Source organism: Homarus americanus, unplaced genomic scaffold (assembly GCF_018991925.1).
Source record: "Homarus americanus isolate GMGI-L3 unplaced genomic scaffold, GMGI_Hamer_2.0 scaffold25483, whole genome shotgun sequence".
Lineage (NCBI taxonomy): Eukaryota > Metazoa > Arthropoda > Malacostraca > Decapoda > Nephropidae > Homarus > Homarus americanus.
The window spans coordinates 3,433,410-3,449,520 of NW_024726235.1; the positions used below are offsets into that span (position 1 = coordinate 3,433,410).

At 38.3% G+C, this 16,111-nt stretch overlaps 1 protein-coding gene across 3 annotated transcripts in view; it reads left to right on the forward strand.

The window, feature by feature from the left end:
- The window catches only part of LOC121865433 (tight junction protein ZO-1-like), a 52,553-nt gene that overhangs the window by 21,228 nt on the left and 15,214 nt on the right, over nt 1-16,111 (forward strand). For 2 of the 3 annotated variants that reach the window (XM_042364831.1, XM_042364832.1), the window contains exons 2-4: nt 9,243-9,261; nt 10,566-10,681; nt 14,322-15,395. In XM_042364831.1, the coding sequence (XP_042220765.1) occupies nt 9,243-9,261; nt 10,566-10,681; nt 14,322-15,395 (1,209 nt within the window). The remainder of the gene's footprint in view (nt 1-9,242; nt 9,262-10,565; nt 10,682-14,321; nt 15,396-16,111) is intronic. The other variant, XM_042364833.1, reaches the window with a different exon arrangement.

Sequence of the window (16,111 nt, forward strand, 5' to 3'; positions counted from 1 at the left end):
TTACGGTTTTAGAGAATCTTGGGGAAATAACAACTTAAGGTCACTTGATTTTTTTTATCAAGTATGGGTTTATTATTATTATTGTTATTATTATTTTTATTATTATTATACTGGTTGGGGCGTATCATGATCCCGGAAGCGGAGGAGATTTACTGGTTATTATACAGGGTCATCGAAAAAGAATACCCAAGTTTTAAATGTTTATGTATTAAAATCTAATCATTCCTTTTTGGTTCTTGTATATATATATTGTGTTTTAAGTCAATGTGTTGTATCACTAATATTTTGTGTTTATTTAGTCATATATATTCACGCTATGCCGAATTAGATATTGATACAAATGTTGACCCATTTTTTAGAACTGTTGTTATTTTAGGTGTTGTGAGAAGAGTTTTCCCGTGTATACTGTTATAACAACCTTGACCTTAATTACCATATTCATCTTTGTCGTCATCTTTGTCATCACTCAGTACCATTGTGATTGATCTCATTCTTATGCACGAGTGATAACAGGATGCTGTCGAGTGACGTTGCAGGTATTATATAATAGTAGGAAAAGTAACACACACACACACACACACACAAACAAGCAGTACCTGGTCATCGGTTCTTGGCCTTAACCACCATCCTTAACAACAACAACCACCAGCAGTCAGTCTGGGTGACGAAGCCAACGCCCAGCGGCTGCAAAAGGGACTCGCGCAATCACAATGGTGGCCGCTTCCTACCTCTCATCCCTCCCTCTATCCATCACTGTCTCTTCCCTTCCCTCCTCCCTGCAACTCCTATGGTGATTTCAACGCGGGGTGAAGTAATAACCGTAGCGAGGATAATGACACGGCCACCACCACCAGGGAGATTACGTCAACCTCACCGTGGTTCCGGATTCGTGTATGGCGGATATTTTTCTCGGCTGAGGTTACAAGACGTACCCAGTTGACGGTAGAGTCGTGGTGCAGCTTCAGAGGCATTATTTCCACCTTATTTGTTTTATAAATTACTTGAAACAATTTTTTTATGCGTTTTCGGTATGGTAAAATAAAACCAAAACAAAACTCTACGTAGGGTTACCTCTTGAGAATCCATGCAGTTCGTTCCAGTGGTGTTCGCGCTGGTCTACACCAACATTCGACAACACAATGCTGACTATCTTCCATGTCGATGACCTTTTAATGTTTCAATGTAGCACATTGTTCCCTGGGTGAAGGTCGTCGTCTGTTATTGTCGTTCTGGCTTCAAACTTAATCGAGTTATGGTCGAATGAGTTGTGTCGACTGGAAACAATTAAATACATATAATCATTACACAGATACATATACTGTACCCATATATTAAATAATCATACCCATCTATAAATACATTACCCATATATTAAGGAAACTAAAACAGGAACATAAGAGACATTAATCTGATAAGAGAATTGAGGGAAAAGGTTAACTACGCGGTGATGTCATAAATAGGAATCATACAAAATTTGATGTACAGCAACACAGGGCATATATTAAGTATGGTGTTACTTATGACAATATAAATTACACAGGAAGTGAATAATTAGCTACAATTGGTTATATAAATATTTACTAAGATGTACTGTACTGTATACTCTTGCGTACACACTCGCTCTCATTCACTCACGCACTCACATTCTCTCTCTCTCAAAATAAACTAAAAACACACACATGGACGTTTCACTCAACAGTATATCTCGTTCAAGGACAGACATAGTTCCTTGTTGTTACATAGATCAAATCCGTGACGGACCTGGGAGACAATTGATCTAGCCTAGCTGTCTCCTGGATCCCTGTCCCCTAGAATCAAGGGGACAGGGATCCAGAAGACAGCTAATGTACAGGACAACTTATCTAGGAGACAGCTTCCCTTGGAGACCTCAATCTAGCAGACGAATCACCCAGGAGACTGCCCCCCCCCCCACCCAATGTCCATTTTAATTTAAGCATCTTCATTTTTTTTCGTAAACATTACAATTTTAATTGCAAGGAAAACGTGTTGGGTAGAAAGGCCTAGACATCGTGAGAAGATATAAATGTTATAACTGAAAACACACACACACACACACACACACACACACTACTCACACACTCACACACATACATGTATAATTAACGTAGTACTTTACTAGTTCCTCTTAAAACAGAAAAGCGAGTGCAATATAACCTTAGTTTATCAGTGGATATCGCCAGTTGAGTTGCACCTGAGTTAGTAATGATGGGTCATACATGTGGAACGTTGATAAGACCATGAACGTTTTCACCTTGGACTAGAAGTATTTTTTTTTTTTACGGTAATTTACGACAAGGAAAACGCGAGTCATCCGCGGCAACAATCTTGACGTAGCATATTTTACGGTTCATCGTCAGGGATATCAAGGGTTCGTACATGGAAATTATCCTTGTAAGTAGAGGTTTAAGAGGTAACTAACTGGTTTATTTTAGAGGTATCACAACGATAATGTTCCAAAATGGCATCAGAATTGTGTGTGGATTTGCGTTCAATTTGTCATTGTAATAAAATTATTCTGCGGCCGGCCCGTTGAGAATCCAGGTGTCACAGTCGTTGCAGGTATGCTTATTGAGTGGATCGGGATCTGAGGCCGTGTGCTGTGATGACGTAGGTGTTAGATCCTGTTTTTGCTTGATTTAAAACCATGGAGAATACTGACAAGGCGACTGAGGTAATAAGATCACCGTCGTGTATGGCTCGTTTCACTTCGTTACAGTTTTCCATTAAGTTGTCCGTTTCTGTCATAAAAACTCAATATACTTCGAAAAGTCTCCTTGTTATGTAGTTTTTACTGGGCGATGGATAATGATCTCGAGTAAAATTGGCGCAGTTTGTGTAATTATTAACACCTGGACGTAACTGCAGGTGTGGTGGTAACTCATTCCTTTATCAATATACACGAGTTGTTTATTTTCCTCGTCAGTCATATTTGGATTTCGATTTAAAGACTGATGTTTATTCTGATTACATATGTTAAAGCAATACAATTAACGTTTTACTTCATAAGGAGTTTTTTTGTTTAGAGAAAAATATACTGTGTTGTACAGTAATCAGAAGCGTATAAAACTCTCAAAACTATGATGTCGACGTTTCAATAATATGCGGAAGAGGGTAAATAATAGCAACTTGTTCCTTCCCCCCATACATTTTTTTTTCATCAACTAAAAATACTGAATAAGTTCGCAAAATACTCGTGTTTTGTATGACTGTGAGAACACCGCGGTTATTGAACTGAAATGGTCCAAATGACTGGTTTCTCCCGGGGAAAGTTACGGTACAATGTCCTATCATAATAAAAAGAAAGTTAGTGAGTGTCTTCTGAAGGATACAGTGCATGCTCTTCTGTAACTTTAAATGATTATCAATTATCAATTATTATTATTATTATTATTATTATTATTATTATTATTACTGAGGTTAAAACCATAATTTTTCAATTAAATAATTCTTGATAAAGGAGGGGGGGGGGGCTTAGATATACTGTCGGCAGCCTGGCAAAAAAATAGGTGTTTGTGTTCAGTCATTTCAGATTTGCCCATAGGATCATATTTATCCTTTCGTAAACCGTCAATTATGTTAGCTTTTGCCCTGGCTCTAGCCTCTGTCTACTCCAACGGCACTGTTGCGAGACGTGTATAATACTGTAAAAGCAGTTTGTCCACGAGCGCTGTCAGAAATACTTTTGCAAGAGGAGAGTGTGTTTGCTGGTATGAATATGGTATTGTTTTGTTTTCGACATAAGACGATCATAGTATTTCCAGTTCCCGCTGCTGATCGCCATTGTTTTTTGTTGTATTTTTGATAAAGTTTGCGGAATTATGCAACATTTGTTTTTTAAAGACAGGAGAGGAGAGGCTGTTAATTTTCCAGTAAGTTGCCCTATCAGTTTTTGTCGTCGTTTTGCCAATCGTGTTTTTGATAAATATGAAATTTCCTGTTATAGCCGTGATATTACTTGACCCGGGAACCATTGCGCAGGTGAGTGAGTGAGTTTACTGTATTGCACCAATCCTACTCCTTGCTTCATGATACGCAAACACTTACAATTTATCCATTGGTCAACATTGTCTTACTCGGGGGTGTTTTATGTGCTACCGAGTGCCTTAACTTATTGTATTGCCGTGCTACTGAGTGACTGCATCATCCGCTCCTGAGATAGTATAACTGTGGTGATGCTGTGTCGTCTGCTCCTCTGTGGTAGTACTCGTCGTCTTTTAAACTGTGGTGGTTCAGCTGTGTGTGCGTTTTCTACCGTATTCTTGTAGCATTTCTGTTTCGTGTTTTTATCCATAATGGATTCATGTCTGCCAGTGTTGGACTGAGATTATCATTGTTTCATACGTCCATTTTTTTCAAAGTCACTGAAGGTGAAAAAAAGGTTCTTTAGTTACAACATATTTTCGATAGTATATTGGCTGTCATCTTTGTCACGAACCTTCATGAATGAATCTTACGTCTGGGAATGCTGGGTATGTTGCAGGCAGATATGAATGGGCGACAGAGCGTTCATTCGTGGCTCGCTCAAACTAATTAACGAGCTGGTGCGGTTATTATTAGCGTTGAATAATACTCTAGACTGTGCTTGGTGATTCACTTTGCAAGAGCCATGACACACTAAAAGGAGACACGAACAAAAAAGAAAAGACTAATAGTATTCTTCACGAACTGTAGTCATCCCAGCCAAGTTTGAAGACCTTTCGCTCTAGCTGGTCCATCCCTAACAGGTGCGGTGATAGGTAATGTAGTTTGTATGCGTGAATATTTTATTTCGTCACTTGCAGTAAAGATGGTAGCCACTTAATGTGAGTTACATTAGGTAAGCGGAACACGTAATGATATTAATACTACTGCTACTATTACTACTGCTAGTACTACTTTTGCTATCACTACTATGACTCCCAATAATAGTAATACTAATAATGATAATAATGCAGAACTTATTTGACTACGTATTACTTATTTGATAAAACATGTAAATAACAGTTTACTTTAGGATGATAGCGAGGAGTCTCTTTTTTTTCCCCGGGAGTGTAAGAAGAAACCTTACTTTCTCTTGCAGTGACGAAATGTGTAGGTACCGTACTTTTTATATCGGCAGTGACTTCACGTTTTCTGTGTCCCTCGGTATATTGGAGATTGATGTTCAGGCGCCACCCAAAACATATCTGTAGAAACAACAACAACCCATTCACCAAATCCAAGTACGGAAAATAGTAAGCTTTTACCCTCGGCTTTTCTCAGATTCCGGGAACACAAAATGACGCTTCAGAATAAAACATTACTGTTGTGACGCTAAGCAAATAAACTGATGACACGACACAATGGGCGAGTCTTCATCTGCATAACAAAGCCAAGAAAGTCATTCTTTATAGAGTCAAGACGTAGCGACACGCGCCGCCGCCGTAGGTGCTTCCGTCCATTGTGCCTCACTGCCTGGGACAAATCAGGATATGCCTAATCGATGAATCTTAAAACTTTTTACCACGTTGTTTATGAAGATTAAACAAAAAAGATAATGTACTGCAGCTTATATATGTGGTATATATCATTGTTGATTTGAACCACTTTAAAGGTTTATATCTTTTAAGTTATATGTTCACTAAAGAAATAGTTTAACGAGCTGTTCATTTTAATATGCTAACGACTGCAGTTTCCAATGACTTTTTGGTGCTTATCGGTAGCAATATTTTAAATGATACTAAAACTGCCACTTTGGAAATTTAATATACCTACACTACGAAGTTAATGGTGTACTTAAGGAAGAGAGGCAGTGAAAGGTGGAGTTGATATAGACTGTTTCTCGGGGGCGTCACCAGCCGGCGGTCCCTCAAATTGAGTCTTGCGGTAGTGTGAACTTTCCCCTGCCTCAGGCCTGCGGGGGGAGACGCCGCAAACTTCACTCTTGTCTGCTTGTTTTTGATCTGACTGATTTCACTGTAATATTTGGATTTGTTTGTCTGGGACGCTTATTTCTGTTTAACACCTTGTCTGCGGGGATCTCTCTCTGCTGAATACAATCGTTTGGCGTTAACTTGTCTGATACGATAACACAATCTCGCTTCACATAGTGTATCATCCCGCAAACCCTTCTTTTCTTCGCGTACTTCTTTGCTCTCACTCATATTCCCTCACTGGAGTTGCACTTCCCCAACATGCATCCATCTTCAAAGCCTCACACTAATTTCATAAAGACATCTTCATTTAATGGATTCTTGGAGTGTCACCATTACGAATTGTGCTAAAATTTTTAATAAAATTAAGCAAATATGTACTGGTATATGTATTCAATATACATTCGGTAAACAAAAAAATAATTCAGGAGGCTCCGATGAATTTGGAACCGAGACATTTCCTACCTATGGTAGGTCTAATTTAGTTATTTCATTCGAAATATAAAATTAATTCGTTCCAATGTGATTGGTGAATAACAGTATGCCTCATGGACCTTTACCAAAACCTTCGTCGTGTTGTCATTTTGTTTCGCACAAGAATTGTAAGTACAGTATAGCATTTTACCGAGTGTACAGATGCGAAAAAAAATCCCTGAACACCTGGCAGTATCTGGCATCAATTCTGGTGTATATCTAAAGTAATAACGCTGCTTGTCATCATACATTATACCGGAACCACAAAATGGAAAAAAAAACTAATAGAGAAAATTTTTATAAAATACTTTAAATTCCAATTCCCTTCACCTAATGATCCCCAAGTATTTATATGCCAGATACTGCCATGTGTCCAGGGAATTTTGTCCTCACCTGTACATATGCATATATACTGTACAGGGTATATATGCATGCACATAGTTAGATATACAAGTAGGTAGATACTGTACATGTGGCCGGATAGAGAAGGCAGACTTGAAAGATAGTCTAGCATCCCCTCAGAATTGACCTTTTTTTTCTTTTCTTTTTTACTAAACCATGAATCGTAAATATGTTCCCGTATTCGTAACACCATTACCTTGATAACAAAATGCCCTTTACTCTTTAAGATGTTCAAGTATATAAATCTACCTCCCATAAAGGCGGGATCTTCCAGTACACCCCAGCCTGTTATGGTTCACCAACTCCGCCTCTTTAGTGGTAATGGAAGCATCACATAAAAGACGATCGCATAATTATAAGGCCTGAATGCCATATTTGTGACTACAGAATGGCTTTTTTATGGGACTATGTAAACGATCCTCAACCTCAATTGCAACCAGTTCACTTAATCCCATTATGATGTTTAATATACATAGATACAGTTTTCCCTGTTTTCAGACATTATTTTTATATCTTATGTTTTTATTTCATGGAATTCATCTTGGATGTTCGGTGCCGGAAATGAACGTCATACAGACGTACGGTTTATGTACTCGTATGACAACTTGAGGACCGCGTTTATTAATTGTTGTTTATTTTTATCTCTCGCTTTCACATCTAGAGAACAGTATGGATGGAAAATCGTAAACACCTGAGAGAAGTGAAAGCTAAAATGTGCCACATCACTGGGAATGGTCTTGGTACGGTAGTGGCCAGACGGGAGTGTTATTGTTGACGCAGTGGCCAGCCAGCCCTTACTAGCGTAGTTTCTCTGTTCTACACTTGGTAAAAAAATCTGACAAATTCACGAGAAAAATTATAAACAAAGTAATATAAAAGATATAGCTGACACATTAAATTACAAATTCACATTGTTTCAAAAGTACATCCAGTCCTTCTTCACGTACAAACGCGAAGTTGTGTGAAAGTGTAATGAGCAGGCCGCCATGTGCGACGACTGTCACCTTGCGTCAACAGGTGGAGTGAGCCGCTGTTGCCACACATACGGAAATGTTGAGAAGAGCCTCTGCCACTTAGAACACATTTACAATTTGACGCTAGGCTATCCTTTCTTCAAAGACCCTTGGTCTTATCGCTCGAGTGACCATGGACTATAATTTGTTTGTATCCACTATGCCTGAAGACAACACTCGGTGAGAAAGGCGTCAGTGCAGGGGTTTTGTCGAAATAAGGGCTTTGTGAGAGTAACTCCATCGTTATGCTGTCAGGAATGACTGAGTGGCAGGAATTGTGGCAAGGTGTGCCTCACTTTACTTCAGGCAAAATTTTATTTACATTTACGATTTTCTTTTAAATACAGTATTTGTAGGAATGTTACCCATTTGTGTGGGGGGGGGGGGGTAGGGATGTTTGTTTATTTGTTCTGATAACCATTCGCTTTCCCTGGTCTATAGTTTACTGAACTTTTGTTAACATGCACTGAGTCACTACATCCAGAACCATTAGGTTATTTTAGCGTGTATTATTGCACACTTTGTGCGTTATGCTACAGTATTTAGTCGCAAGTGAGCATCATTAAAACTTCACTGTGTATGTTATTAAAATCAGTACAGTAGGTTATTAACATTTAGGAAGAATACACTGCTTTCTAAATTTATCTTGCTCTTCTTTTTACTTACCATATTAATGAAATATGCCCAATTTGTACCATATGTCTCTTTGCTGTCTATTTGCTGGGGTCTGAGTGCCAGCCGCATGTGTATCATTATTTTAGTCTTATAATAGCCCCTGTCCAGAACGATACAGTGATCTGACCTACATGCATATGTTCCTGTAGTTCACATGGTTAGTGCTTCTTGTCGCCAAAAGTGCTCTATCTCTACTACCATCTGGCGGCGGTGTTCACAAGTGTTTTCACCACAATGTTTGTTTTATTGCCGACTCGTGTTTGAAGGCAGAAATCACCATAATGTCGTTAATTTCTATTCTCCACAATTCATCCTCTGCTGAAAACGGACTCTCGTTATTCTATTTCCCTGGTGTTGGGTGATAAAAAAAGATTATATCTTGTTCATGATCTTCCACAGTTAGGATGTTAAAAATCTATAATAGTTAATAAAAAAACTTGTTAGCAAGAGAACTTAGATTTTGATAATAGTAACGAGTAATGAAGAAAATTCATCCTAACAATAATAAAACCACTTAAGTTCTTTTGGCCGCAAAAAAGTAATAACACCACCATTACTTCCCCCCCACCAACATTTGTCAAATGGTGCTCTAATTAGGCAACTTTCTGACAGTGCCTCTGCTTTTCCCGCGTCGCACGTTTCTGTATGTGTGTGTAATATCACAGTTGTTGTTTAAACATTAAAGATATAACTGACTATTCCCACACTTAAAGCTTCAGATTTTGCTCAACTCACATCATTAATATGTTTTTACATCTCTTTCCAGATCGGCCGAGCGACTCTAAGTAAGTACTGAGCATGGAGACTGACTTGATCATGTTTTAATGTTTGGGAATTTATAAAGATAATATAGTACTGTAGAGGAAGCGTTTGGCGGAAAACAAGGTAGACGGATACATTATGTGGGTGAGAGGAGTTATATTAGGAAATTGTACAGTACAGTTCAGTACAAGCATTCAAAAAACATCTTTATGGATAGGCCAATGAATTTCAAAACGAACACCGCAACTCGGTTGTCTCGGTAGGGTTGTCAGATCCTTCATCTCTTTTATCACAGTTATTGTCTATTACAGAATTAAAGATATTTTTTTGATTGTATGCACATGGAGTGCCGAGCAGAAGCTGTGAATAATGAAGCATGTAGTGTATGTAGATATTATTTGACTGGAAAGCTATATCTGATTGTCAAGTAGACAATAATTATTGAATAAAGATAAGATTAGAAAGAGACAAACTAGGAATAACAAATTGATATTTCGGACAGTTCTTGGTAACCGTATTATTTTTCATAGTGTATGTTATAATATATATATATATATATATATATATATATATATATATATATATATATATATATATATATATATATATATATATATATATATATATATATTTATATTTATTTTCACTTACAATTATTCTGGAGATATAAATGTAATAGGAAAAGATGGAATAATTCACGTCTTTGCAGAGTAGCACCAATTTGCGTTGTGTCAGTCTTTAAACATTATGATTTCCACACTTGCATTTATACCTTCTATCTTCGTCATACCGCTGTAGGGAGTTTGTTATCTTGAGGGATACAAACAAGCCAATTGATTTCGGAGTGAAAGGCAAGATTATTAAGACCCGGGGGAAAGGCAAATAAAATGTGTGTCGGTGATGATGTTTAATGTGTAGCACCATTATTATATATTGTCCAAATGTTTCATAGTGATAAATAATTATATTGTAAATAAATCGGCTGAGAGTAGAATAATTTAAAATTTTATGAAACCTATGAAAGTGCTTGTCTTGTAGGGAAATAGTGAAAATGGGCCAAATAAAAACAAATCTGCTCTTTAATGATATAAGAGAGTTTTAGGTTATTGCTTTCACTGCCGGGATTATTACATATCTTATCAGTCAAGAGCAGATTTCATTTTATTTGGCCCATTTTCACAGGTAATATGAAAAACTTTTCAAAAGTAACCACATAAACAAAGTATATACACGTTTGAACTATAATTTTGTTTATAGATTTTCAAAGTTCCCCTTTACGATTGTATCGTGTGTCAGTCTGATATTTTTATCCCGATTTTTTCCGTAGGGAGAAGGTGGTGCTTGAGGGACGCGAGGATTTAACAAGGGAGACCTTCGACAACGGCTTCACGGATATCTTCTCCAGAAATCTCCCCACCAAAGAGTTCATGGGAGACTTTGCAAGTATGAGCTCTGCTTCAGTCCATAACTTGATCTGGTGGTTTTTTTTTGTACAATAATTTAGTCATTCCGGGCATGTTGTTTTGAATCTGAAGGAGGATAATTTATACTTTGATGGTTGTATTAATTTTGTGATTGGGGTTTGGTGGATTTTACACATGTAAATTTTAAGTAATATTTACCCCTAAACCAGTCTTAATTTGTTTTCTGCTATATATTCCAGATTCAGTTGTAGTCAGTGTTTAGTAGAATGCAAGTTATTATATATATATATATATATATATATATATATATATATATATATATATATATATATATATATATATATATATATATATATATATATATATATATATATATAATTCACATTGTTTGTTGCATATCATTACTGTATTATTATGAATTGAATATTTTTTAGCCCGTACACAGATTACATAGTTTCCAAATTCTGCGATGAAGTAATTTTGGAGATAAAATTGAGAATGAATGTTAGAGAAAACCAATTTTCTCATTTCAATGGGTTACACTGCTATTTTGTTAGGTAAGTTTACACTTAAAGGACGCAGGGAAGCTTTGGAGTCGAAATAAAATATAAAAATTTAGGGAAAAGTCTCGAAATATGTCAACACGTTGCCAACACCTGCAAAAAGTTTCAGAGTGATATGACAAGTTTATTATTTCAAATAATTAAAATAAACTAAGTTTTGTGGGTGGCCCAGACTCTTTACATCAGTCGCTCGGGCATGAGTCACTAGGTCACAATTAAATGCCTCCACTTGGGAATGCTATTTAAATATACTTTCTTTTATTTTATTTCTTCCTGCCATATAATTTTAGCACCTACTACAATGCACATGTGTGAGAAGGTGAATGAGTCCTAAGCAACACGTGAAATATTGTGTGCTCAATGTTTATCATTTTTATTAGTGGTGAAAGACTGTGAACATGCCAAAAAGATGTAAAAAGGCTCATAGTAAGATTGAACTAATGAAAGAACAGCAGGAAAAGTTGCTAAGAGCAAAGGCAGTAATATACTGTTTCAACATTGCTCTAGCGGTGAGGTTCTTAAAACCGGCAAAGGCCAACTTATATAAATATTTGCCCGCACACATGAACCATACGGCGGTCGACAAAGTTAAGAAAGCCCAGAAATTTAAGGCATGGGTTAGATCAAACAGTCAGCAGGACAGGAGGATGTATGCAAGAGCCAGGAACCAAGCAAAGTCAGAGTGTAGAAGGGCTGAAAAGGAGTTCCAGAGGCTGGTTTCAAGCAAGGTCAAGTCAAACCCAAAGGCGTTTTACCGCTATGCAACAAAGTCAAAATTAAAAACACGAGGAGGAGTATCGTGAATATTTTTGCATTTTCATTTTAAAATTATTGGTCATTCTGAAATTTAGTTCACATATTGATAACATACAATGCAGAAATTATTATGAAACGTGAAGAAGGCATTAGAACCAATGCACTCTGTAAAGAATATGGCAGGTCACCATCGACTGCCTCTACAATCAGCTGTTTGAAATGTAAACAAAGCTGCCGGGAATACGACATACACACCTCAAAATAAGTTAAATTATAGTATTCTGTTGTTTTATTTTTTGTACAATATACTGTACAATACAGTACTGTATTTAGTTTATGTTTAATGTTTTGTTAATTTTATTACTGGTTTACAGTACATGTACTTTGTATGTACTTTTTCTGTGAGTTGGAACCAATTACCCAATATCCCATTGAAATAATAGATTCAGTTACCAAAATTTTTCGTTAACGAACGACTATGTGGAACCAGTTGTGTTCGTTAATCGAGGAACCACTGTATATTTATAGTAAGAAAAGTATCACACGGGAAGTCTGCTAACTTCCGAAATGAACCATACATGACCTGATGTGCCATGGGTTGGTGTGCATATTCCACTATCCCTCGCCCGTGGTGTCATATTGTTCCGCACATAATCCTTGCATACTTTTTTTTTTACTGCGTATAATAATAATAAAAAAGACTTCATCATTTTGAAGTGAAACCCATTCCTGCGTCCTTAAAATGAGTTTGTTAATTCAATGAGTACAGTATAAAAGCAAAAGCATTAACATTGAAGCATACACATAAGTATGTACTGTACATGCATGCATGCATGTATTCACATTTATACAGTACATGCATTATTATACACATGTTTACACAAACTTTTAACACAGACACACAAACACACACACAAACACACACAAACACACACACACAAACACACACACACAAACACACACACACAAACACACACACACAAACACACACACACACACACACACACACACACACACACAGAGTTATGCACACATAGGCAGTTGCCTCCATTTATAATTGGTACAGTGGGTGCCATGTTTTGTGAGTTGAGTCACCACTGTTTGTTTATACCATAGTAAAACTAGCAGAATGGGCAGAACTACTCTTGCTGTAGTAAACAGACCAAGGTTACTAAATAATAAGTCATCCCTCTATCTGTGAATGTATGCATTTCCTGCATGGTTATAATCTTTATATTGATTATCAAATAGAATGTCATTATCTGTTGTCTGGTGGGTGGTGGTTTTACATTTCACAAAACATGCCAGCCACTGTACCTGTTATAAATGGAGGCAACTGTAGACTCGGGGTCACAAATCCGTGTGAAGCATCATTGAACTTAAATGAGACAAAACAGCAAACCTGCACCAGATGACAGTCAGGGTAAGGAAGTTTGGAGAGACTTTCTCATAACTCATTACACTGCTTCACACTAACTTTTGACCAGTCAGGGTCAAAAGTTAGTGTGAAGCAGTGTAATGAGTTACTCACTCAGATGCACATTCAGTAAGTTTAATACACCCACACACACACACCAAATTTCTTCCATATTAATTTGAATATTAATCTTTAGACTGCATTACCTTTAAGATGATGTTTTAGGTATTGACTATGCTGTGACTGACAAATTCTCATCACTGAATCTAAACTTCTTCAGTTATATCACTTCATATCTTCCTAAACTCTCCCTATCCAGACACATGTTTGTGATGCCTTACACATGATCACCATAACAATGTGTACTTAAACCTTTTAAGTGCTCTTAGTTACCATTTACTTTTGTGCATGGTCAGCTGTACATAGTTAATTTTATCTGTACATATGATTGACTTAATCAGTGAATGTGAAACCTTGGACACCTGATGTTGTATAAAAGTGTCACTATAGCCATGATCTAATGTCTTAATTAAAAGGTAACAATAATTTAGGATCTTTTAAGGTAATATTCGATGTTAAACCACACTGTTACTTATTAATTATATAGCTACTTCCATACTGCACCTGCAAGTACATAAACACACTCACACAAATCATACCGGTTACATTCCTGGAGTAATTTTTTTAAATCACTCAAGAATACTTTGACAAAATGTGACTTTGTAAAATTCTCTTTGCCACAAGACTTCACATCACTAGCTCTAAAAATTTTTGTCATGATCAGCTTCATATTACCCAACCAGAGATAAAGCAGCAGAACACATGCACACAACCAACACTAGACTTGTCCTCTCCCCTTAGCCATCATGGTATACCAGTGAGCTGACTTTTCTTCTTGTCTGTCCTCCATCGACAATCTGCAGGAAGATATAAACGACAAGTTGGGGTCACATCAGCCATCGACAATATACTGAGCAGTCCTTACGGGGCTTCCCATGCCACCAACCACCTCCAGGCTCTTCTCCTCCGCAACGTCAACGTCCGGCCCCCCAGACAGTCTGCGGAATCCTCACGCCCCACTTCACCCCAATCCTCACCATCCTTCTCCGAGGCTTTCTCTCCACCTTCTGGAACCTCTTCCCCTCAGAGATTCCAGTCCCAGTCTTTTCGTCCCCAACGGCACACCGCTCCTAGTTCTCTCTCCCATGCTCAACCTCATCCACTGAATAGACCTCCTAACTTTCAGGTGATTCATAAACCTCTCATTCAACTCTCTCCTGCCCCACCATCATTTTCTCAACCTCCACCACAGTCTTCATCCTCACCATCCTTTTCTCATCCTCCACCACAGTCTTCATCCTCGCCATCCTTCTCTCATCCTCCACCACAGTCTTCATCCTCGCCATCCTTCTCTCATCCTCCACCACAGTCTTCATCCTCGCCATCCTTCTCTCATCTTCCACCACAGTCTTCATCCTTCTCCCGTCCTCCACCACAGTTTTCACCCTCGCCATCCTTCTCTCATCCTCCACCACAGTCTTCATCCTCGCCATCCTTCTCTCGTCCTCCACCACAGTCTTCATCCTTGCCATCCTTCTCTCGTCCTCCACCACAGTCTTCATCCTTCTCCCGTCCTCCACCACAGTCTTCATCCTTCTCCCGTCCTCCACCACAATCCTCAACCTTTTCACATCCTCCACCACAGTCTTCATTCTCACCATCTTTCTCCCATTCTCTGCCACAGTTTTCATCCTCGCCATCCTTCTCTCGTCCGCCGCCACAGTCCTCACACCAGTCTCCTTCTGGTCGTGAAAGACCCATCCCAACCCAGGAGCCCTTTTCTTCCACCTCTTTCACAGGACAACAGTTCAGTTCCAAGTTCACAGACCTCGACCCCTTCTTTGAGTCTGCAAGACTGACAAGAAAAAGGCGCGATGTGACGGCCAGGCAGGACGTGTCAACTCGGCTCACCGAGATCATAGATACTCCATGGGAAGGTTCGGTTCCGAGCTCAATTAGTAGTTTGTTTAAGCGCAACAATAGATTCCCTAGGCAACCCCAAATAGCTGCTAAACCTCTTACTCCCCAGGTTGTGGAACAGCCCAAAAAGCAACCTGAACTAAACACACTGTCCTTGTCACACCATTTTGAAATTCCGTTTGTAATTCCCAATTTTTTTGATCAGATAGGTATTAGACGTCGTAGGGATATCAGCCTAGTTCAGGGCAGACAGGATGTCAGTGATGCAATCGAAGGTATTTTAAATTCTCCTTATGGTGGAGGGATTCCTGAGTCCATTGAAAGTTTATTTGGAATAAATAGTAACCGTTTTGTGCGTAAAACTAAACCATCTTCTCAACCCCAACCTGAGGCCTCATACCCATCATTTTCAATAATAGGCTCAGATGACCCTTCACTGGCCGCGGTACGTCTTTTTCCTAACTCAGATAGTCAGCCCACAGGTGTGGATCAGTTTCCATCACAAGCGATAAAATTTCACAATTTCAATGCCCGCATCAAACGTGATGTAGACTCCCAGCTGATTGAAACTCCTCCAGATCTGAAAGAGTCTTCTACTCAATTCAGAATAAGACGCTTCCGTCCATCCCATCGGGAAGGGCGCAGACCTCTTCCTTATAAAAGGCAACATAGATTTAGAAATGTTGAGTTTGGAAAACCTATTGTAGATTATGAGATCAGTGGGGAAGACCCA